The following is a 25,449-nucleotide window of genomic DNA, read 5'->3' as shown; positions in this document are numbered from 1 at the left end:
GAATACAATAGAGCCCAAGTAAGCGTTGAGGTTAAGTGCCTTCAAAGGGAAGTAAGAAGATTCCAAGTCAATGTTGAAATACACATGCGAAGAGAGGAAGCTCTCGGCGGCTGTGCTCGCAATCTGGGGGAAAGCCCTGGGCTCGGCCAGGTGGTGTTGGCCACGTTGGCCACGCCCCCACTTCGCGCAGCCGAGTGGCTAAGGAAATCTTAAGCAGGGAGGGGAAGCCAGACGGTTAACACAGACAAAGTGCTGCCGTGACACTCGGCCCTCCAGTGTTGCGGAGAGGCAAGAGCAGCGAGCGCGGCACCTGTCCGCCCGGAGCTGGGACGCGGGCGCCCGGGCGGCCGAACGAAGCGAGGAGGGACCGCCAAGGTGCGCGTCTGTACGGCTCAGCCCGGCGGGGGACGCGGGGAGAATGTGGACTGGGTAGAGATGAGCGAGACTTTTCTCAGATGTTGGATATTTGCTTGGAAAAACGTGTGGGTACGACCTTGGTAAGGAACTTGAAATTTTTTTTTTAATTCTGAAATTGACCTGAAAACTTTCTTTTCTTTTCCTTTATTATTATTATTATTATTATTATTTTTTTTTTGCTGATGTCGCAGTAGAAACATGCTTCTGCTTTAGTGCACTTAGTGCTGTCAAACATTTGTGAGACTTTCCTTATGAATCATTAACCCTTTCAATTCTAGACATAATTGCCAATTCATTGAAATTTCAGTAGTGGTTCCAGCTCACACTCGTCAAACTATTCCGGGTTGGCTGAAGTTTTCAATTTTATTTTATTTTTAACATGTATTTGGCATCATGGCTCTACATGTTGGAACTAAATAAAAATAAGCAGGTTTGCTTAAATCATAACAGGGAAAAACAACTTTGCATCCAACTTTTTTTTTTAAGAGCATCCTATTTAGAGAAGTGGAAGAATGTAAAAACCTTCTTGAAGGACTTCCACAGAATGTTATGTTTACATTTTAACAAGTACACATTCTTACATGGAAATGATACCCATATTCCTCATTTTTATCAAACACGTCTATATGAGAAAGCCCTTACAGAAGTTGTTTACCTTTTCTGGCCTTTGGAAAACACTTTTCTGAGTGTGAGGGAGGATTTGGGGGAATATCCTCATCAATGTACAAGTGGAAGCAGAGCTTGTCCTCCAAGTCTTCTAAATTTGTTAGAACTTTAGTTACAGTAAACTGTAGTACATCAGTGACTTCTGGGAATTCATACACTTTCAGATTTAAATGGAAAGTGCTATTTGTAGCTGAGGGCTCCTAAAGGAATTCTCTCCAGGGAATTTTAGTGAACAGTTTTATGTTTTGTTTTTGCCTTTTCAATTTGGTGTGAGATGCTTGCAAGTCAGAAGACACTGCAGGCTGTTTTCCCCTTCACCCATTTTTCCTCCTCTTTTCCTGTGGTCCAAGTGATTTCTAAGAGGCCGTAGCTCAGTGATGCTGGCAGGATGCAACCCTTTTCAGTCTTCCATGTGAGAGGATGAAAGAGAGCTCGCAGCAGAGGGAGGAGGCAGTTGTTTTGAAAGTTGTTTTGCGTTGGGAGCTGGTGGGAAAGTTCAGTCTTCCCCATTTGGAAAAGGCAGGCTGGGTTCCGCTCCTGCACCACACGCGCTTTCCATTTTTAGCTTCATTCAGAGGCAGACAGAGCTCCTTCCTCTTCCTCTCCTTGTTTGTGACACTTTTCTGAGGCAGCTTTTCCACAGTGTCGAGGGTCTGGCGGCCATGACCCCAGGCATTCTGGGACACTGAACTGTGTGCCCAGAACATTTTTCTGCCGTGAGAGGTAAAGCCAGGGATTGTTCAGAGGTGATTTTTTTTTTCCTTTTCCCCACAGTGAGGTTGCCACATTCTTTTTTTTTTTTTTAGAGTAGCATTTTAAAACCTTGTTTCTTTTCAAGGCAGTTTACTTTATACGGCTTTTTGGCTCTTACTCAACTGTACCAAGCACTCTGCATCTGCTTTTAAAGTCTTCAGACTACTGTATTAGTCATAGCCTCTCAGAGGGAGCCACAGGAACGGCGGGACAATGGGGATTAAAGGCCTTTCCCTTCTCTTCCAGGCTGCCCCCAAGTGTAGCTCCAGCACTGTGAGGTTTCAGGGATTGGCAGAGGGGACCAAGGGGACCATGAAAATGGACATGGAGGATGCGGATATGACTCTGTGGACAGAGGCTGAGTTTGAAGAGAAGTGTACATACATTGTGAACGACCACCCCTGGGATTCTGGTGCTGATGGCGGGACTTCGGTTCAGGCGGAGGCATCCTTACCAAGGAATCTGCTTTTCAAGTATGCCACCAACAGCAGAGAGGTAAGCCTCTGGTTTATTGACGAAGAAGATTGGGGACCTGGCGCCAGATCTCCCTACTAACCCTTGAGGCCTTGTATTATCTCTGAAAACCTCTGAGAATCTGTAAGTATCAGTAAATAATTGATTGCTTGATTCAATTCTTGCATTGCTTTCTTTCTCTTTCCCTAAACCATTTCCTTCTTATTTCCTCCAGCCTTCAACTGTTCCATACTAATTAGTAAACAGTTAAATATTTTGGCAAATTGACACGTCTCAGAAAAGCAACTTGCAGCATAGGGTGGGTGAAATTGTCAGTGAACTTCAAGAAAGCTCTGGGCCCACTGGCCCTAGTGCCCCTGTTGTATAATATCTCTTAAGGGAGAAAACATTTTCTTAGAAAAAACAGTTTTAATGATTCTTTTGTCTGTCTTTGGTAATTAGTTGGCTTTATTCTTTTTAACGAGCCAGCTTTATTAGCTGGGTTTCTAAAATTATTCTCAAAACTTTGACGTGTTTATGAAGTGAAGTGATGGTATAAGCCGAGAAAGGGGGTCATGTAAAAGTGTCCTCTGTCCGGATGACTTCAGAGCTAACCAGTGTTTATCTGCAGCAGCTCCTTTGCTGGAGCTGGGCTGACAGGCCAATTCCTTATTGGCCTCTGAAGTGGGTACACTCTTTGTTGTTTCAAAGGGGATGAAAACCCAAACTTGGAATGAGCAACTGATGTGTGTTTACCTTTATATAAAGCTTATAGCTAGGCGTGCTGTTCAGCTGTGAAATAACTTGCAGAACCACCTCTTGTTTTCAGAATTTGGCTTACTATAGCTGTACTTACTAGTCTACTACTGGGTTGCGTTGGATGAAATGACCCCTCAGCAGGCTCCCCATACCACCATGAGCACAGAGCACTGTCAGTTCTATTACTTCCTTCAGAAAGTAGGGAAAGGGGATGATTGGCCCTAGGAATCCAGAATTTGGTACTGGGACTGTTGCTTACAGCCATGTCAGTTCACTTTCCCCCTTCCCTAAGGAATATTATTTGAAGCAATCCGGGAGACTGGGAAACTCTTTGTCTCTTTCCTGTTTGTGTGTCTGAGTGCAGTGTTTTTGGTGAGGGGGAGACACAGCTGTCTAAAATTAAATAGAGCCACGATGCTCAGTCTTTCTTTTTTCGCCCGCTGCTGGGTGAATGGAGGCAGATTTTATAAAAAATAAAATTTAAATTCTAGTTGTACGTGAATGTTACCAAAAAATTTAACCCCAGAGGTCAGCCTTAATTATACCTCTTTCTGAAAGTAATGCTCTTCTTAATAGAAAGTCTCTCAATATGTGGCCTTGGAATGAATGTAGAATTTGTTTGGGTATATAAGGTTTGACGATGGCTTTAAAAGGTGTAGTGTGTTTTTTCCCCATATCAAGTTTGACCAGATTCATTTGTGCCGTGTTGCCCTGTCCAGCCCTTTGGGACTGAAATAAAAATTTCCATTCTGTGGGTCATCTTTGCCTTTTAATTCTATAATGTTCTTATCCTTAGTTCAGCTCCTAGCTTAAGTTTTTCAATTTCCATCATTCTCCTTTAAAATCATAGCTAAGTCAAGTAATGCTCTTAGATCATTTTAGTTCAAGGTTCAGAAAGATAGTCACTTACCCAAAGGCATATAGGCAAAGCCAGCTCTGGGACTTGAAGCAAAGTTCTTCTGACTTCTCCAATGAGTGCTTCTCGATTATGCTACACTAGCCCCTCTTGGTGTCACTGTGGTTTTAGTTATCATCTTAACATATTTCAGACCAATCCTTAAGCTATTTTGTTTTTTTTTTTCTCTCTGAATGTAGAACTTCCTATTTCAATATATTAAGCAACCAAAAAACAGACAGTGCCTGTGTTCCTGAAGAGGGTCCTTTGAAACTAACCTAAGAGGTCAGGGTTCTCTTATCCTATTTCCCTATCTTGCATTTAACTGAAGCACTTGAACAGAGGATAGTATATCTTTAAAACCTAATCATAAAGTCAAGCAAGGAGTAAGCTTGTATGTAATACTGTCTTAAGCTTACTCTGGAATTTGTACCTGTTTTTCTGTTTCTCTCCTTTGTTTTTGAACTTTGGGAAAGGACAGCTCCCTTTAGAAGGTGAAAGAAGATGGTGGAGTTGAGCCATTAAGGGTAGGATAGCTGCAAACCAGTTCCGGGACAGCAACATTAAGGACTAATGAAATGTTTACATTATCTTTATTCAGTTAGTTCTTTAAGTTCCATGAGCCATTGAAATAGGAAGAGTCTTTCTATATGTACTTTTTATCTGACTTATTAATCTTGCCCTTCTTTAAATGTTTTCATTTAAATAGCAAAAGATGTTACAATATGTACTATTGTGCTGACATACTGGGGAATTTTTTTTTTTTACAAGACCATTTTTCATTATGAATTTGTACAATGTGTCAGCACCTTTTTTTTTTTTTTGGTTAAAACAAAACATACAAATCATATTTCTGATCTTGACCCTCATTTTTAGATTGGGTTTAGAATCATTCAGCACCTTTAATGAAACTGTTCTTACTTCCTATTTCCAGAACTAAAATCAAATATAGACCTACTATTCAAAACTTTGAAAATGTTTTAAACTGATGGGTTATTCTTTTATGGGGGTTTTCCCCATGTCCTCCTGAAATAATCTCTTATGACTACTTGACTACAGAAAAATCAGTTCAAGCATTTATATTTCAGAAGTGTTGCCCTGTAGAGTTTCTGCCCTCGGTTGAGACTGCTTGCACTCAAGAGGCACCGTGGCTCTTTGAGTCTAACCTCCCTGTATTGTGGCTGATAAACATCAGACAGATCGTGAGGACTCCCTTGGTGTCCATTCCGATCAAAGTCCATTATTAACTCAAGCCATCTGTAAAAAGTATCTAACCATAACATGCAATTCCCTCTTCATACTGCCTTTTATTTGAGAAATGATGTACCAAGGCATCACCGTGTTTCCTTTAATAAAAAGATAATGAAGAAGGAAACCTTCTTCAAACAACTTTGTTCACTTCACTCCTTTTAAAAATGGGGTGATTGCTGGGTGTGGTGGCTCATGCCTGTAATCCCAGCACTTTGGGAGGCTGAGGAGGGCAGATCACCTGAGGTCAGAAGTTCAAGACCAGTCTAACCAACATGGTGAAATCCAATCTCTACTAAAAATACAAAAATTAGCCGGGCATGGTGGCAGGCACCTGTAATCCCAGCTACCTGGGAGGCTGAAGTAGGAGAATCACTTGAACGTGGGAGGTGGAGTGAGCTGAGATCATGCCATTGCACTCCAGCACAGGCAACAAGAGTGAAACCCTGTTTCTAAATAAATAAAATAAAATAAAATAAAATAAAAATGTGGTGATTGCAGGCTGAAGGTCTTGGTCACTACTGAGTTCCAATCCTCTCAAGACAAACATTCATATGGTCAAAACAGAATTATAATCTAACGAGTCATTCTTACAGAGTGGGATTCGGGGAGGGAAAAGAGATAGCTAGTAATTTAAATGATCTTAATGTAATTTGGGGAGAGGATGATCAGATGACATTTAGACTTGGATACTGTTTCTGCTTCAAACCCACTGCTGTGTGTGTCTGTTTGCATACTCTAAAAAAGGAATTTGCAGGGGGGAAAAAAAAAAAAACACCTATATTGTTCTTGTTATCAGACTTCCATTAAGCACTGCAACTCAACCCATCCTAAACTGTAAAATCTCCTTCATTGTGTAAAACTAAAAAGAAGCCCTGTGTTTTGTCCGGAAGCTGTGGATGGCAGGGTGTGTTCTGTAACTGAAGCCACGGACAGAGACAAATCTGCTCAAGTGGTGGAGGGGTCTGCCCTGCACATAAAGAGCTTCTGTAGGAGCAGGTGAAACAGGGAGGTATTGAAGCCCAGTGTCCTCTCGCTGTTCGTTTATAGAAGGCACACAACGGCCCGTCCCCAGCAGTAATTCTTTAGGACCCTGGTCAGTTCCAGTGAAGTTTCCTTCCTGAGTTAGGTGAACACATTCTTTGTCTTTTTAGCACTATGAAGTTTAAGGCACACACCAGGTTCCTTCTTAATATTTGCTTGGTTCAAAGACAGACTGTTACAAACTATGGGTCAGGGAGATGGGTAGTCTAAGATGCACATTCTGGATCTTTCTAGGACCAGAGGGAGACTTAGTACTTGGTTTTTCACTTCCCTTTAAAAACAGTCCTGATTCCTATTCCCCCTCCAAAGTTACCTGGACAAGCACAATAGTCTTAGAGTTTCAGCTTTTATGGCGTCTGTGAATAATGTCTCAGACGTGCATTTGAGATGAAGATGTTTATTGTGTATTAGAACGCTAGACTTAGAATGGATATAGGTGGTTTGTAAGCACCTTCCAGTTTTGAAATTTTATGATTTTGTATCTATCTATAGCTGTGAGTTTCTATGTGCCCTATAGCACTGTATGTAATTGAAATTTAAAATATTAGGGCTCTGTCCCTTTCCTAATGATAACCTAATATTGAAGCTCTTTAATTTGTCTGGGGTTTGAGGATTATCGTAGACCTCTCTTCCACCACAGAGCCTTTTCTTTTTAATTGTTCTCCTGTCTGGCCTGTTGAATTGTGTTTGTAAGGTTAGAGATGGCAAGAGCTACTTCCGGTGCTGCTTTATAGCTCACTAGTGACGAGTCCATAATTGTGCTCAAAAAGGTATTGGGTAGCTTATGCTTTCTAGCTGACTTCTTTTTGGGCACAAGAAAATGTGTGTAAGATTGATAACTGAAAACCTAGAGGCCCATTCTGTAAAAGAATGGCAATTTGGAAGAAGAACCACGACCTCAGTGTAGTGCTCCTTGTTGGTAATCAAGCTGTGACTCCCAAGACATCATCTGTCAGAGACTATAATTTAAAACAAAGTTGATGAACCAGTTGAGTGCCTTTCTTAAAATTACTGCTGTAAAGTTGATATGTTGAAAATATCAACTGCTAATTATTGGCTCACCAACAAATGGCATGATTTGTTTTTCCTGTTTGTCATTCTAATATTACGGAATAATCACTGAAATATGAATATCAAATGATTTGCATGTCATAGAATTCAATTCCATGAATTTTCCAAATTAGATTTTATAATATGTCCAAAACAATGAGCCTCTGAATAAGTCTACTAAAGCTTTAGATATATATATATTTATATCTCAAGACTGCTCTGAGATACTCTTGTCCCCAGTAGTTTTACTGCCAACAAATACCAATAATGACAAACGGTGATTAAAAGGGCAGATAGATGTAAATGAAGGCAGAGGAGGAGGATGAAATGAACATCTGCTTTTTTCAGCTCTCTGACAGAAATTCATAAAGGACCAAAAATAACACTCTTGTTTCAACTTGTGTTAGGTGTAGGAAAATTTTCTTTTTTTCTCTTTCCAGTCTGAGTATGCTTCATTGATTTGTATATTGAATACTAAATTGTTTCAGAAAAAAAAAATCATTGGCTGATGAGACACTTAAATGAGAAAAGCTAGTCTGTCACAGGCATGTAGGTGTGCCATATCTATTTAAATAGAGGTTTAAATTATTGATGAGACTTAATGAGGAACTGGTGTATATTGTAACCAGAATAGTAGATGCCACTGTGAACAATCTGTGTGCATTGATTGAGTCACATATTTGAGTCTACCATTTCAGGTACATGAATGCACAGGAGCTACTGGGGATATAAAAACTGGAAAATAAACATTATCATCTATTACCGCTCCCTCCTCCTTGGTCCATTTTAGTAAAGAATTCAGTCAAGTGATTGGTAGGCTGTCTTGAATGAGAAGAAAATAAAAATAGGAAAGCGAGAGAATAAAAAACAAAACTGTGACTGCAAACTATTGTAAAGGACTACTCGCAGAGGAGTTCTATTGAATAGTGACGAATTGCTTCCTGATTCATGGTTGGTGATTTACCCTCTCAAAGAGAAGTGTATTATTAAGGAGGAACTGGTATAGTTAACATGTTTCTTTAGCAAGGCCCTACAAAGTTAAAATGTGTGATGCATCCAGTCTGAGGTCATTTCCTCAGATCTTAGAACCTACAGCTTTCCTCAGTATAAACTCAGTTTCAAAGGAGGGCTTTTGGCCAGGCATGGTGGCTCAGCCTGTAATCTCAGCACTTTGGGAGGCCGAGGTGGGAGTATCGCTTGAGTCCAGGAGTTTGAGACAAGGCTGGGCAACATGGTGAGACCACCCTTCTCAACAACAACAAAAATTAGCTGGGCGTGATGGTGCATGCCTGTAGTCCCAGCTACTCAGGAGGCTGAGGTGGGAGGATCGCTTGATCCTGGGAGGTCTAGGCTGCAGTGAGCTAAGATCAAGTCACTGCATTCCAGCCTGGGTGACAGAGGGAGACCTTGTCTTTAAAACACAAACACACACACGAGGGCCTATGACCACTCTTGAGTAGAAGACTCGAGAACAAAGTAGAAGACCAGAGAAGAACAAAGTTACTTGAAAGATCTCTTATTAAAGAGAATATACAAGCTATGAAAACACACATACACACACACACACACACACACACACACACCCCTCATCTGGAATGAAAAAAACATAATACATTTGGTTTCTGGTTCCTTAGGCTGTTATGGAACAACCAAAGAACACTATTTTGGTTTCTGAGGTCAAAACTATTTTATTCCCCTCAAGCACACTATGCTTATGGTTTGAGGGAGAATGAGAAATAGGAAACTAGAAACAGGCTGAAATGATCTAATCTTGACCATCTAATTCTGTAGTGTCTTATTCTCATTCTAAAAGAGAATGGCTGTCTTCTCTGTTCTAGTATAAAAAGTCATGATAAAAATAAAGGATCCTTTATTACCAGACAGTAATCCCCTAGACTGTTTTAATGCTTGGTTGAGTATTTGCTTATGATCTCAGACTTTAAAAGATGGTCTCCTATGGTGAAACTTGTTAATTATGTAGGCATTATTAATGTCTGTTCTACTTATCAAAATTTTATCATTGTTAGTTGTATTACCACTTGACAGTCCAATTTATTTAATTGAAAGATTGGTTAACATTTTACAGTTAAAGTAATTGTTTCCTGTGTTTTTTCCTGTTTAGGTTATTGGAGTGATGAGTAAAGAATACATACCAAAGGGCACACGTTTTGGACCCCTAATAGGTGAAATCTACACCAATGACACAGTTCCCAAGAACGCCAACAGGAAATATTTTTGGAGGGTAAGTAAGGGAAATTTCTTCAGATCCATTAAATGTTAGGAAAAAATGGAGCTAAAAGAGCTGGGTGGCTCACCTCCTTTCTCATCCCATGCTGAGAAATGCTGGGGCTCACCCATAAGTATCTGGCATCCCCATGGACACAGGGAATTCTGAACAAATGTGATGAAACCGATTAAATGTTTGGCCTGTAGGTGGTTAGTGATGGAGATATGGGCTATATGTGAATCTTGATTTTTGCAATTCATTAGAGCTTTGTAATGAAAAGAAACAGTTTGTTGCTTGCTTTAAGGATAGGTTCATTTGCATTTCTCTGCAAGGAAGTAGTAATGAGTCACCACACCTTAGATTTCACCCCTTTTTGATTTCTTGCTGACTTTAATTGAATGGAAGAGTTATCACAAATGAATTATCTTTTTTTTTCTTCTTTTTTTTTTTTTTGAGACGGAATCTCACTCTGTCGCCAGGCTGGAGTGCAGTGGTGCGATCTCGGCTCACTGCAACCTCTGCCTCCTGGGTTCAAGCGATTATCCTGCCTCATCCTCCCAAGTAGCTGGGACTACAGGTGCTTGCCACCATGCCCAGTTCATTTTTGTATTTTTAATAGAGATGGGGTTCCACCATGTTGGCCATGATGGTCTCGATCTCTTGACCTTGTGATCCGCCTGCCTCGGCCTCCCAAAGTGCTGGAATTACAGGTAGGAGCCACCACGCCCAGCCAGGAATGACACAAATGAATTACCTTAAAAGTAAATGCCATTAAGAAAGGATAGCTGGAAGATGGGTTGAGGGGAATGGAGGACCACAGAACTAGTCCTATTTAAATACATGTGCACCGTAAACGATTCCATTTGACAATAGGTTAATTATCTCATAGCATAAGGAAAATGCTTAACAGTCATGCAAGATGATGAGCTTTCCTATAGAATCCAACCAAAAGATCTAGCCAGTACAATTTCCTTTGCTATATTAGGGCTAGAAAGGCCCCCAGAGGTGAACTAATTAGATGGAATCCTTGAATAAAAGACTAGATTAGCAGTGAACAGAAAAAAGACAGATTGCTTTCCTTCTTCCCATAGATGTCTCAGGGATATTTCATTTCCTCAGAAGATAAAGATATGGTTATTTAAATTTAGTAAGCGTTTTTGTGCATACTTACATGAAATGTACATTATTTGAATTCTTTAAAAAGAAACAGCTGCATGATAACCAAAATTGCTATGCTTGCTTTAGCTGGTATTTTTGCCTAGAACAATTATCGTTCGGGCAAGAAGCTATTCCTAAGAAACAATATTCTTAATCCAGGAAGTTTTGCATTTTTAGAAATGTATCTTACTATCTCCCAAGCAAAAGAGGGTAGTTACATATTCACTAAGAATCATGTGCTCGCAATTTTTATTTAATAATTATTCCTGCTTAAAATACATTAATCACCTGACTTATAATGGTGGAACCATGAGTGCATTTTTGCCTTTATTGTCAATAAAGTGTTCTCAGAAGTGAGCCATAAAGGTGCATAGTTCTTGGAGTTAAAGGTCTGAATTAAGACAATCCAGCATAAGTCTCATTAATGTATGATTATTTTGAGAAAAGGCAAGAAACACCTAAAAATCTCCCCTCACTGTCCAGTTCCCTGTTTCATTTAAAGATTCACTATAAGAAACTGAAAGGCTTTCCTTGGGAGGATTTATTTGAATCAGTCTTTCACATGCAAAGGATATTGTAGAACATCCCGGTTTTGCTGGCAGGAATATGAACATCTGTTGTGAGGAAAGAAAAAGTTTCATGCAAATTACACAGCCAAAGAAGGGATGTTCAAGTTGAGAAACCAGTGACATTTCTTGTAACTGTACTATGAATCAGCACATTTTAATCTACTAGATAATATATGGAAGTTCAGGAAGGTGGTAGGAAACGGTGTTCATTTTACGTATGCCTTATTGTATTTTATTGTGTGTGAGTGGCTTCACGGCATCGACATTGCTGTTTTTAAATGAGGATACAGTAAATTGCAGTCCGAGGAAGGCTAACTGGAATCAACATACCCGTAGCTTTAGAAAGCAGTTTCCGCCCCAGCGAAGAGTGCAAGAGCGATGGAACCCCATGTTCCTGGAAGTTTGCACATCAGAGTAAACAAACTTGAAAACCCCTCTTGATAGCAGAATTCACCCAGCCTTGTTCCATTTTCTCTTAACAAAACACACCGCAAAAGCTCTCACAAGCTGCTTTGATGAAGCCACATGTATTTCCCCCTTCACAATTTACAGGAAGTTACTCTTAAAAGAAAGTGATTCTGGTGTTTACCGCCTGTGTTAAAGGGACAGAGTTCCTTTTTATTTCTGATAACGTTTGAACGAAATACAGAAACTATCTGTAGACTAGCAGAGTCGGTACGTGAGTAAGGAAAAGCAATAACCTGCTATCCGGTGAGCGCAAAATTCCTGCTACGAACAGTGCCTTACTACTGCTTGGAGACTGCAAGTCGCAGATCACACTAGGTATTGACTGATTGTATATGTATAAGGGCATTTCTTAAAGTCTAAAGTAAAGGTGGTACCTCCTAAAAAGAGGGAGAGAGAAAAAACTCTGTGTGGAAGGATAAGGAGTGTGTTGATAGTTTCAGTAAGAGTGTACATTTTAATTTTTCTTCTTCCTCTGCCTCTTTGCCAAGTATCGTGAGTGCATCTGTTAACCAGAAGTAGTATTACTCTAGGACAAACTTCGAATTCTTCATTCTGTGTTGCCTTTAAGGAACAACATACTTTCTTCCTGTTCTTTTTCCAAAAACACATGCCTATGGCCCTGTGTGTGGTGTTTTAGCCAGCCTCCTCCCAGATAAGGGGTTCCCTCTTCCCTCGTTTGAATTAAAAGGAAAGTGCAAGTCTGGACATGTTTATCAAGAGGAAAAGTGACTTCTCAGTAATAGACTGTCAGATTCTGGCTGCTGCCCCAGTATTCACTTTGTTATGGCAGGTGAAGTTCACCTTTGCCCCACCCAGTGTTTCCACAAAAAGGCAAGGTTCCAAGTATTCATATGAACAAGTGTTACTTTAGGACTTGGAGGGTTGGGGGTGGAGGATGTTTGCATAGTTGAAGCCTTGGGCGGGGGTGTAGGAAACGGCGAGTACAGAGGCCATAGAAAAAGCTGAGACTCAGTTTGACGTCGTCAGCCGGCTTGGTCTTCTACCCAGTGACTCAAAGCACTAAAAGTCAGCATAATCGGAACTGAAGTCAGTAGCATCGCCCATTTGCCATTCACTGCAATAGCAAAAGTAGTACTCTGTGGTGGGTTAATCGGTTTGAGGCAGCTCCTTAAATGAACATTTGTGTTTCATTTTTCTGTTATTTTCCCGAACATGAAAAGACGATAAAACTGAAATGGAAAAGGTAACTGACAAAGTGTGCCTTACCTGTTTCCGTCCTGATTTCTGCTGATTCAAGACGATTCTGGCTAAACTGATTTGATTCTTTTTCTAACTAGGCAGTAGGGGATCAGAAATCACACACGGTACCGGCTGTGTTTATTCTGAGAGGTGCTGGGGAGCTTTGGGGTTGACTTCCTTTTACATGCCTGTCTTCTCTTTCGGACAGATCTATTCCAGAGGGGAGCTTCACCACTTCATTGATGGCTTTAATGAAGAGAAAAGCAACTGGATGCGCTATGTGAATCCAGCGCACTCTCCCCGGGAGCAAAACCTGGCTGCGTGTCAGAACGGGATGAACATCTACTTCTACACCATTAAGCCCATCCCTGCCAACCAGGAACTTCTTGTGTGGTATTGTCGGGACTTTGCAGAAAGGCTTCACTACCCTTATCCCGGAGAGCTGACAATGATGAATCTCAGTAAGTGGATTACAGAAAAAAAAAAATTAAAAATGCCAGTAATGTCAGTTCTGCCCCTGTGAACTAATAACATGTTGTTTAATTACACTGCTTGGTCATGTGTTGGATGAAGTAGGTGGCTTAAGCTAGGGACTAGGAAGAGGAAAAACATTTTTTGAGTCTCTATTAACTATTATGAAACTTGATCATTAAACAAATATATATATATGTAGAGCTACCTTGAGTTTTGAATTCAGAATGTTACAGGAAGAAATACATGTCCAATTCTAATTTATCCAAAAGCAGCTGGGAGAATTGCAGGGATTGGTCCAGACATGCTGTGTATGCAAGGTATAGCCCTCATCTGTGGTAGTTTGTCAGGACTTAGACTACATCAGAACATTTATAGATGTACATTTGAATATACAGTTAGGATCTGATGTGGAACATTGTAAGATCATTGCTAGAAAAACTTCGTCATAATTTTTCAGTATTATTCTAAGTGAATAACCGTAAAGATTTTATATCTTAGCTTCCTTCCTTACAGTAAAAAACTATCTGATCTCTTGATCAGTATTACAGTAGCCACCTATCACCTTAACAAATTCTCAATTCCTGAGGTTTCTATGCTTTTACTTCTTTTATTGGGTTAAAATTGCTGTCATGACCTCTCTCTGCAGAGGGCTGCGTCATTTTAGTCATTCTCAAGTGGTCTCTGTGAGCAATTGAAGAATCGTCATAAGATTCTAACCTCTGCTGTAACTATGCTTGTGTGTTGTTGGTTAGACCACTAAGTCTTATTAGCAGTATTAAAAATTAGTTCCTTTTGGTTTCGAAGTTAAGACTAGATGCTGAAGTTTTTATAACTTTTTGTTTTGATATCATTTCAAACTTAAGAAAACATTTTGAGAAAAAGACAAAGAATTTCCAGTTACCTTTACCCAGGTGTACCAATTATTGATATACTGTCCGTTTGCTTTATCGGAAGGCTAAATTGTTTTAGTTCTCATTTTCACCTTTGAGACATTTGGAATAAATGTCAATGTTAACATAAATTGGAATTTTGACTTTGATTTTAGGACCAACGAGCAAACCAAGTACTTACCCTAGTCATATATAATCCAGCTGTATGGTTATTTGGTGTTCAGTCCACGCTTCATTTTACTTGATCTCCCTTAAGATTGTGTTCGCAGTTTTCTGAAAATCTGGGGCTATAAAAGCACCAGGACCTCCCCCATAGGATCCCGTTTTAAGACATGTGTTTGGGGTCCTTACACAACAGGTTACCCTTGAGCTTCAGGAAAAGAACTGGCTCGCAGTTCCCCAGTTCCAGCTTGATGGGTCTAATCAGGTACTGACCAAAAAGGTGGCAGTTCTTTTCCCTCATCTCTCTTCAGCACTCCCTGAGACTCTGGAGACTCTGTCATATATCCCTGGGGCTGAACCTCCCAGGAGCCGTTCGGTTGTTTTGGCATCTGTGTGTGCCAGGCCCAGTGCTGAGGACCTAGTAACAAAAGACAAATGCACAGGCACAGCAGCATTTTTGGGGAACTCATTTTCCAGCTGGGCATCTCAGGAGAAGCGCACAGCTCCCTCCTGGCTTTCTTAACATAGTGAGCCACTTCCTCTTAAGAGTCTCCCTACATTCCTTGAGTTTACTCATTCATGGATTCAGAGGAAAGTCTTTTGATTTTTGCTTTTCTTTAAACAGTTCATTTGAGGTTACCTACCCCAGTGACTTTGCACCAACGACCAAGAAACTTTTTTGCATGTTTCCCGCACCCTGTGCCAATCAAGGGAAGGGTTTAAAGGCCTGGAGTTTTTATTCCTCAAGGAAAGACTTTGCACAGTATTTTAAGGTTCAAGTGCTTCTCCTTTGTGTTCAGAAGCAACTCTCATATATACTGTGAAATGACACCTTTTATTTATCCCTTTTTATTTATGCAGTATGTCCCCTTTTATTGTGGCAGAATTTTTTCTAAATGGTGGTTTAGCATTTTCAAGCACATTTCATTGTCCAATATTCATAGTAAAGAATGAGAGTTAACAATAACCAGTCACATTAAAACAAGATTCCTGCTGCCAATTGTGAAACCAGTTGTCTTAGGCGTGGCAGCTGATGATTGAGACTGTGATCAGGAAAATTTCCACTATTTCATCAGGCCTAATAGGTAGATTGTGTCTCCAAATGAATTGTGTTGGTTTCTGTGCTTAAAGCACAGTAGAGGTGGTGCAAGAATCTCCATGAGGCCTTAAATGGCAGTGATGGTTCAGGCGGTAGAGTTTGGAGAAGAAGGGATTTGCAACAAACCAAAGGAAAGAAAAGCAAGTAGCCAGAAATCACAAACTGGCATTTTTCTAAAAACAAAGGAAAAGGAATAAAAGAACTAATAACTTTGAAACCCCTACCCCTCCCAAATTGGGGGGGAGTATTTTTTTTTCTGTCTATCTAACTAACCCATCTAGAAAACAGTTGACCAAATTATAGACTTCTAAATGTTCATCTGCTTTCTCAGTTTCAGTTGAAAAGAGACTTTGTTTTGCCTACTGCAGAACTTCTAGGTTCTTTCTTATAGTCTTAGGGTTCTTATTATAGATCGAAAATGTGAGTCGGCATAATTAAGCCATTCGGAGTCTTCAGAAGCAGTTCACTCTTGAAATGACTCCGTCCGCCTACAGCCATTTAAGATTTCAGAACAAAAACAGATCTTGATTTTCTTTTTCATGTTAACTCAAGCTGCTGCTGAGTGGGAGAGTCAGAAATGACACCAGCTCCACTGATTACTCAGCTGCTGAAGGATGATTTTTTAAAATGCACCTTTACTGTATATGGACTTCCTAATTTCCACCTGTAGAGCATCTTAGGGAGGCTAACATGTCACTCTGGATGTTCTTTTAGAATAAGATGCAATCTATTTTTCCGAAGGCATTAGAGATAGCAAACATTTATTGTGAGTTTACTATATACTGGGCACTGGGCTAAGCATTTTGCATAGAAAGTTTAAAATTCTGACATTTTGTTGGCCCAATCATAAGTTTCATATCAGTTCAATATTCAAATTATAGTAAGGTGCTTAAGAAGAATGCCTGGCTAAATGTGAGGGGCACTGCCACGAATGGACTGAAACTTGATGCTTATTGCAAATTTATGCTTATTATTTGTTAAATTATAGAACCAAGGGAGTATGAAAGCCACTGGAAAAAATATGAAACTTAGATACATAATTTGCCACCTAAAAATGGCTCAAAGTCATGAGGATAAAGTTTTTTGTATTTTCATTTTATTCGAGTGGCATCGTTTTTAAAAATCATTATGAATTTGACCCTATATAGATGTTTCCAAATCATTCTTTTTCACCTTCATAAAATTCCTTCCTGTGGCTGTGAGATGCCTTGCCTATCAGTTTTCAAGCTTAGTTGTCTTTCTCATCCTTTACCATTTTAGCTTTAAAAAACAAAAGTGACAATTAGAACTTCCTGCCTGCTGGGCCTCACTGAAAGACCGATATTGGCCTGATAAGGAGATATTTATTTTAGTTTAGTGGCTTCAGAAATCCCTCTCCCTCAGCAAGCTTTCCATCTCGGCCCCCCATCAGCATCTTCCCTGATAGCAGTGTTCTCTGTGTTTATTCTGGGGCTTCAGGCTCGCCCAGGAGGAACTGATAACAGCTGGCAGGAGATAACATTCTCTAAGGGGCTCTCAAATTGGAATCCCTCAAGCCAGTCAGCCTAGAGAATACATTTGAAGGGTTCAGTCCTGGAGTTTCACAGAGTTCATTTCTAGACCTATCAGATAGCAAGCCTGGAGTTTTTTCTCAACTAATCAAGCAGGGACATTTTTCAGACGATGAAGGATATTTGCACAAAGGCTTCAGCGCAATCCCCCAGACTTGCTGCCTCTGAAGGCATCTCCACACATCGACAACGGCTGATGCCTTTGGTGCGTTCCTAGGGCAGGTGTCCTGACTTGAGTGACTGCCCTCCAATAATCAGAGCTCAAACTAAACATCATATGTTTTACTTTTGGTTTCCAGGCAAGGCTGAGCAGGGAATTTTCAGTTTTCCCTGCTCAGATGGGTGTTTTCCTGAAGGCATCATTTATTGTGTGGCGAGGACACAAGGCTGGCTGTGGCAGGGAAGGTCTAGAACTGTCCTCATTGCTGCTGTTCCTAAATAGTATCTTTACCAAGTAATAACGTGCCGTCTTTGGGAATAAGTGCTTTCCTCTTAGCCTGTTCTGTTTTCTTGGGTGCGGGTGCGCTAAGTAATTGAACTGGCTCAGGAAGTACCTATTGTGGTTTGGCAGAGGTGACTGTCACGCCTTGTGACTCCAGGGGCCAGCACTGCTGGAATCCTGGCTAGACCAGACCGAGCCTTGGTGAAATGCTGTCTGCACATTGCGAGGAAGGGTGGCATTCACTTCGCTAAGCTCCTTGGCATAGGCAGTGTGAACAGGGCTTTATCAAATTCGTATTCAACAAGAGTAGAGGTGAAAATTGATGACTGTGTATTACTTGAAATGAGTCTTAATCTTTCACATTTAGTTCTCAGGGTGTGCTGATTTCCTTTAGGTAAACCATGAACATCAGAAAGACTTTTATTAACCTATGACAGGGTCCCCACCCCAGTATTTTTCCACTCCATTAAAATGGAAGCTATCTTTTTTTTTTTTTTTTTTTGAGACAGAGTTTCTCACTCTTGTTGCCCAGTCTAGAGTGCAATGGCACGATCTTGGCTCACCACAACCTCCGCCTCCTGGGTTCAAGCGATTCTTCTGCCTCAGCCTCCCAAGTAGCTGGGATTACAGGCATGCACCACCGCGCCCAGCTAATTTTGTATTTTTAGTAGAGACGGGGTTTCTCCACGTTGGTCAGTCTAGTCTCGAACTTCCAACCTCAGGTGATCCGCCTGCCTCGGCCTCCCAAAGTGCTGGGATTACAGGCGTGAGCCACCGCATCTGGCATAGGCTATTTTACTCCAGCTTAAACAGCAATTTTCTTTTTTTTCTTTTTTTTTTTTTTTTTTTTTTGAGACGGAGTCTCGCTCTGTCGCCCAGGCTGGAGTACAGTGGCGCAATCTCGGCTCACTGCAAGCTCCGCCTCCCGGGTTCACGCCATTCTCCTGCCTCAGCCTCCCGAGTAGCTGGGACTACAGGCGCCCGCCCCTGCGCCCGGCTAATTTTTTCTATTTTTGGTAGAGACGGGGTTTCACCATGGTCTCGATCTCCTGACCTTGTGATCCGCCCACCTCGGCCTCCCAAAGTGCTGGGATTACAGGCGTGAGCCACCACGCCCGGCCTAAACAGCAATTTTCTATCATAAGGTCTGTACTAATGAAAACAGAATTACCCAAGGCTGCTGTTTGTTCTGTCCGTGCTGCCATTGTCCCCATTTTGCTGAGGAGGAAATGGAACTGCACTTTTGAGTGAGTGGCCCAGAGCCCTCTAGAATGAGAGCGCGTTGGAAGCCAGATATGTGGCGATTGTGTCGCTAGCTGGTACTCAGGTTTTCTCGAGAAGGAGGAGCAACTTTGGCAATTTTGTTTCAGTTCTCTCTAGCCCGCTGTGTAATCGCCCCGTTTTCTTTACTTCAGCACAAACACAGAGCAATCTCAAGCAGCCGAGCACTGAGAAAAATGAACTCTGCCCAAAGAATGTCCCAAAGAGAGAGCACAGCGTCAAAGAAATCCTAAAACTGGACTCCAACCCCTCCAAAGGAAAGGACCTCTACCGTTCGAACATTTCACCCCTCACGTCAGAAAAGGACCTCGATGACTTTAGAAGACATGGGAGCCCCGAAATGCCCTTCTACCCTCGGGTCGTTTACCCTATCCGGGCCCCTCTGCCGGAAGACTTTTTGAAAGCTTCCCTGGCCTACGGGATGGAGAGACCCACGTACATCACTCGCTCCCCCATTCCGTCCTCCACCACTCCAAGCCCCTCTGCAAGAAGCAGCCCGGACCAAAGCCTCAAGAGCTCTAGCCCTCACAGCAGCCCCGGGAATACGGTGTCCCCTGTGGGCCCCGGCTCTCAAGAGCACCGGGACTCCTACGCTTACTTGAACGCGCCCTACGGCACGGAAGGTTTGGGCTCCTACCCTGGCTACGCACCCCTGCCCCACCTCCCGCCAGCTTTCATCCCCTCCTACAATGCTCACTACCCCAAGTTCCTCCTGCCCCCCTACGGCATGAATTGTAATGGCCTGAGCGCTGTGAGCAGCATGAATGGCATCAACAACTTCGGCCTCTTCCCGAGGCTGTGCCCTGTCTACAGCAATCTCCTCGGTGGGGGCAGCCTGCCCCACCCCATGCTCAACCCCACTTCTCTCCCGAGCTCGCTACCTTCAGATGGAGCCCGGAGGTTGCTCCAGCCGGAGCATCCCAGGGAGGTGCTTGTCCCGGCGCCCCACAGTGCCTTCTCCCTTACCGGGGCCGCCGCCAGCATGAAGGACAAGGCCTGTAGCCCCACAAGCGGGTCTCCCACGGCGGGAACAGCCGCCACGGCAGAACATGTGGTGCAGCCCAAAGCTACCTCAGCAGCTATGGCAGCCCCCAGCAGCGACGAAGCCATGAATCTCATTAAAAACAAAAGAAACATGACCGGCTACAAGACCCTTCCCTACCCGCTGAAGAAGCAGAACGGCAAGATCAAGTACGAATGCAACGTTTGCGCCAAGACTTTCGGCCAGCTCTCTAATCTGAAGGTAGGCCTTGAGAGAGAGCAGTCGGAGGGGCTGTGAGTGCATGCTTGTGTTTGTGTTTAGCTTGCTTTCCACGGGGTATCGATTGCATTTGCAGTAGTATGAGCCCCAGGTTGGGAATAGTGGGTATGGATTCTGCCTGGCTTTTGCCACTTCTAGCTCTTTGACTTTGGACAAGTGACTTCCCTTCTCCTGATTTGCTTCTGAATAATAAAAACATTAGGGGTTTGGACTAGAAGATTAGGTGAAACCCTGCTAGCCTGTGATTTTTGTGCTTTTAGTTTAAGAAAAGCACCATTCTGAAAACATGAAGATTTTTTCTCTTTGAGACTGTCTTGATGCTTTTCTTAAGATATTTGCATCATCAACACTTGAGTCTTTGAGCAGAAATGTTAGGTCTCAGAGCCAGCTTGAGAGCAGAGCTAACACATGTGGCTTCTTCCCAGGTCCACCTGAGAGTGCACAGTGGAGAACGGCCTTTCAAATGTCAGACTTGCAACAAGGGCTTTACTCAGCTCGCCCACCTACAGAAACACTACCTGGTACACACGGGAGAAAAGCCACATGAATGCCAGGTGCGCAGTATTTTCTGGGTAGACCTTCTGACCTTTGTAGAAAATGTCTGTGAGTCACCCTTCCATGTCCTATATAGCCCGTAGTTAAAGCCAATACCAGATTCTGCCTTGTCCCGGGCTGATGGCACTATGGGCCTCCCCAGTGCTCTGTATCTGCTGATGACCTGAGATGACACAGCCAGCTTCCAGTGGGTGGGAAAATGGTAGAGGAAATAAACAGCCACTCGTGTGCCATGTGCCCACATCCCCCTGTTTGCTTAATACCACACTGGAGGTGCCACAAGGAGGCTTCTCACCTCCCAGGTTGCCGGGCGTTGGCCTGTAAGCCTGCCCCTCCAATTGGCAGCTCTTAATCTTCTGGCCTTCCTGTCTCCCTTCCCTACTGTCTCTCTCCCCTACACTGTAGGTCTGCCACAAGCGATTTAGCAGCACCAGCAATCTCAAGACCCACCTGCGACTCCATTCTGGAGAGAAACCGTACCAATGCAAGGTGTGCCCTGCCAAGTTCACCCAGTTTGTGCACCTGAAACTGCACAAGCGTCTGCACACTCGAGAGCGGCCCCACAAGTGCTCCCAGTGCCACAAGAACTACATCCATCTCTGTAGCCTCAAGGTTCACCTGAAAGGGAACTGCGCTGCAGCCCCGGCGCCCGGGCTGCCCTTGGAAGATCTGACCCGAATCAATGAAGAAATCGAGAAGTTTGACATCAGCGACAATGCTGACCGGCTCGAGGACGTGGAGGATGACATTAGTGTGATCTCTGTAGTGGAGAAGGAAATTCTGGCCGTGGTCAGAAAAGAGAAAGAAGAAACTGGCCTGAAAGTGTCTTTGCAAAGAAACATGGGGAATGGACTCCTCTCCTCAGGGTGCAGCCTTTATGAGTCATCAGATCTACCCCTCATGAAGTTGCCTCCCAGCAACCCACTACCTCTGGTACCTGTAAAGGTCAAACAAGAAACAGTCGAACCAATGGATCCTTAAGATTTTCAGAAAACACTTGTTTTGTTTCTTAAGTTATGACTTGGTGAGTCAGGGTGCCTATAGGAAGTTGCTTGTACATAATTCCAGCTCTGCAAAGCTCTCTCAACAGCAAATGGTTTCCCCTCACCCCTGGAATTAAAGAAGGAACTCCAAAGTTACTGAAATCTCAGGGCATGAACAAGGCAAAGGCCATATATATATACATATATATATATACACACACACACACACACATATTATGTATACTTATTTACACCTGTGTCTATATATTTGCCCCTGTGTATTTTGAATATTTGTGTGGATACGTTTGCATAGCCTTCCATTACTAAGACTATTGCCTAGTCATAATTATTTTTTCAATGATAATACTTCATAATTTATTACACAATTTATCATTCAGAAAGCAATAATTAAAAAAGTTTACAATGACTGGAAAGATTCCTTGTAATTTGAGTATAAATGTATTTTTGTCTTGTGGCCATTCTTTGTAGATAATTTCTGCACATCTGTATAAGTACCTAAGATTTAGTTAAACAAATATATGACTTCAGTCAACCTCTCTCTCTAATAATGGTTTGAAAATGAGGTTTGGGTAATTGCCAATGTTAGACAGTTGATGTGTTCATTCCTGGGATCCTATCATTTGAACAGCATTGTCCATAACTTGAGGGTATGTGTGCAGAATTACCCAAGAATAACTTAAGTAGAAGAAACAAGAAAGGGAATCTTGTCTATTTTTGTTGATAGTTCATGTTTTTCCCCCAGCCACAATTTTACCAGAAGGGTGACGGGAAGGCTTTACCAACCTGTCTCTCTCTCCAAAAGAGCAGAATCCTCCCACCGCCCTGCCCACCCCCTGAGTCCTATGGCCATTCAGAGCAGCCATATGACTTTGACATCCATTGTATTATCAGAAAATGTGAAAAAGACAAATTGCCATGTTTTAAAACCACTGCAAAATTTTCCCCAAAGCATAGGTGGCTTTGTATGTGTGAGGTTTGGGACTTGAGTCTGGGTGGTGTTCTGTTGTTGGTTTTTGTTGCTTTTTTTTTTTTTTTAAATGTCAAAATTGCACAGACATGGTGCTCTACCAGGAAGGATTTGCGGTAGATAGGCTCAGGCCACACTTTAAAAGCAAACACACAAACAACAAAAAACGGGTATTCTAGTCATCTTGGGGTAAAAGCGGGTAATGAACATTCCTATCCCCAACACATCAATTGTATTTTTTTCTGTAAAACTCAGATTTTCCTCAGTATTTGTGTTTTTACATTTTATGGTTAATTTAATGGAAGATGAAAGGGCATTGCAAAGTTGTTCAACAACAGTTACCTCATTGAGTGTGTCCAGTAATGCAGGAAATGATGTCTTATCTAATGATTTGCTTCTCTAGAGGAGAAACCAAGTAAATGTGCTCCAGCAAGATAGACTTTGTGTCATTCTGTCTTTTATTCTGCTAAGCCCAAAGATTACATGTTGGTGTTCAAAGTGTAGCAAAAAATTATGTATATTTATAAATCTATTTATACCACTATATCATATGTATATATATTTATAACCACTTAAATTGTGAGCCAAGCCATGTAAAAGATCTACTTTTTCTAAGGGCAAAAAAAAGAAAAATCGTTTCTGAGACTTTGCTTAATAGTTGGTGGCCTCACGATCACATCAGTATGCTTGGGCACCCCTTGCCTACTGTAAGAGACCCTAAAACCTTGGTGCAGTGGTGGGGGCCGCAAAACAACCAGGGAGGAAGAGATACATCAGTTTTTAGTATTAAGGACCCTCCAAGACGGCTCTTTTTTTTTTTTTTTTGCCACGTTATGATTATGTGGTCACACCCAAGTCATAGAAATAAAAAACTGACTTTACCACTGTAACTTTTCTTTTTCCCTCCTTACGAAATACTGATACATCACTCTTCAATCTATTTTATAATTGTATTTGACATTTTGTTCACATCAACTAATGTTCACCTGCAGAAGAGAACAAATTTCGAATAATCCAGGGAAACCCAAGAGCCTTACTGGTCTTCTGTAACTAGCAAGACTGACAGTTTTTGTATGTATCAGTGTTTGATTAAACACAGTCCTTAATTGAAGGTAAACCAAAGGATCACATTGACATTAGACCAAACACTTTTGATTCCCAACTACTCGTTTGTTCTTTGTCTCCTTTTGTGCTTTCCCATAGTGAGAATTTTTATAAAGACTTCCGGCTTCTCTCACCATCCATCCTTCCTTTTTCTGCCTCTTACATGTGAATGTTGAGCCCACAATCAATGGTGGTTTTGTTTTTTTCCTCTACTCAAAGTTAAAACTGACCAAAGTTTGGCTTTTTACTTTGCTAGAACAACAAACTCTCTTATGTTTACATACTGGTTTACAATGTTATTTATGTGCAAATTGTCAAAATGTAAATTAAATATAAATGTTCATGCTTTACCAATCTTTGTCTAGTGTCTTGAGTGAAGGGTCAGTGAGCGACATCTGCATACTGTACAGATGGCACCAGACCAAATTTTGAACACAGTACAATTTGCCTCTCCCTTGCACCCACCCTGGTTCTGCTTCAGCAGCACCCTCTGGGATGCCCTGATCTCCCCCAGCTCCTTCCAGGAGTATATATCTGCGCGATCTGACAGCATCGATCGGTCTCTCATAACTAAGATTTTTCTTCATGAACTATAAAGATGTTCCCTAAAGGAGGCATCTCAAGCATCAGCCAGTAAGTGGGAGACGATTTGTTTGCTTTGTGAACTTTTACATTTTATTTTGTCAATGGACATGGAGTGGTGAGGAGATAAGGAGGACTTGGATCACTTCCAGAAAGGCCCTGCTAGCTTGTGCCAGTCTGTGTGCGTGTGTGGAGACTCAGCCCACTTACGGGTGTGGGGCCCTGGGAAGCTGGGTCGGGGAACACTGCCCATTGATGACAGCAGCTTCAGTAGCTTCCTCTGGGCAGGCCATGGGGAGTGCCCTACAGCCCATGTTTACTCCTTCACATGTAAGACATGTAAGTACATTTGCTATTTGCCACTTGGCCTTTTTTTTTTTTCGAGACAAGGTTTTGCTCTGCCACCCAGGCTGGAGTGCAGGGGAATGATGATGTCTCACTACGGCCTTTATCTCCCAGGCTTAAGCCATCCTCCCACCTCATCCTCCGAGTAACTGGGACTACAGATGCGCGCCTCCAGGCCCAGCTAATTTTGTTTGTTTTTGGTAGAGACAGTCTCACTACGTTGCCCAGGTTGGTCTCCAACTCCTGGACTTAAGCAATCCTCCTGCTTCGGCCTTCCAAATTGCTGGTATTACGTGCATGAGCCACTGCACCTGGCCTACTTGTGCATTTAAAACAAGTTTCCAGAAAGCTACTTTCCCAGAATCTGAGCATTGTTAGTGCGAGAGCCAGGGATCTCGGTGGTATGGCCATGTGGCCTCGTGTGATGAGAACAAGTCCGCGTGCTTAGTCATTCATGCTCCAGAAACTAACCTGTCTCCAGAGAAAAGGCTCACATAAATTTGGGTCTCATTTGATAGATGTAAGTAGGAGATGCTTCTAGAAAAGTGATACTGCATTCAGTGAAAAGAAAATCTAAAAGCCCTTTGCAAGTGGTTTTCATGCTTCCCATTTCATCTATTAGCAAATTGATGGTTTTATGCGCATGCTGACTTCATGTTAAGAAAATAATGCTTCTGCTTACATTTGGACACTCAAACTGCCTGATGTTTTGTTTTTAATGTTTCTTCTTTAAATTCACTTAAACATCTGTGCCAAGAATTTGAAATGCTGCCAACATGTAACTGTGGAGTTAAGAAAACCAGAACCCTATTGTCATAAACGTGCC

General features: G+C 42.0%; 1 protein-coding gene across 5 annotated transcripts; it reads left to right on the top strand.

Moving 5' to 3' along the window:
* On the top strand, positions 1–24,050 carry PRDM1 (PR/SET domain 1). Of its 5 annotated transcripts, none has more exons than XM_001087708.5 (7): positions 1–497; positions 2,083–2,331; positions 9,408–9,527; positions 13,116–13,368; positions 18,940–20,048; positions 20,492–20,620; positions 21,027–24,050. In XM_001087708.5, the coding sequence occupies exons 1-7, from the start codon at positions 456–458 to the stop codon at positions 21,600–21,602; spliced, it is 2,478 nt and encodes an 825-aa protein (XP_001087708.1). In that variant the 5' UTR covers positions 1–455; the 3' UTR covers positions 21,603–24,050. The 5 variants fall into 5 exon arrangements, with proteins under 5 accessions (XP_001087708.1, XP_077855767.1, XP_014992507.1 ...); XM_077999641.1 differs by having other exon boundaries at positions 240–375; XM_015137021.3 differs by lacking the exons at positions 1–497; positions 2,083–2,331; positions 9,408–9,527 and adding an exon at positions 11,865–12,022 and having other exon boundaries at positions 21,027–22,031.
* The last annotated feature ends 1,399 nt before the right edge of the window (positions 24,051–25,449 follow it).

Source organism: Macaca mulatta, chromosome 4 (genome assembly GCF_049350105.2).
Source record: "Macaca mulatta isolate MMU2019108-1 chromosome 4, T2T-MMU8v2.0, whole genome shotgun sequence".
Classification (NCBI taxonomy): Eukaryota; Metazoa; Chordata; class Mammalia; order Primates; family Cercopithecidae; genus Macaca; species Macaca mulatta.
The sequence above is the reverse complement of the archived record's forward strand: the minus strand, read 5'-3'. Positions and strand labels throughout refer to the sequence as shown.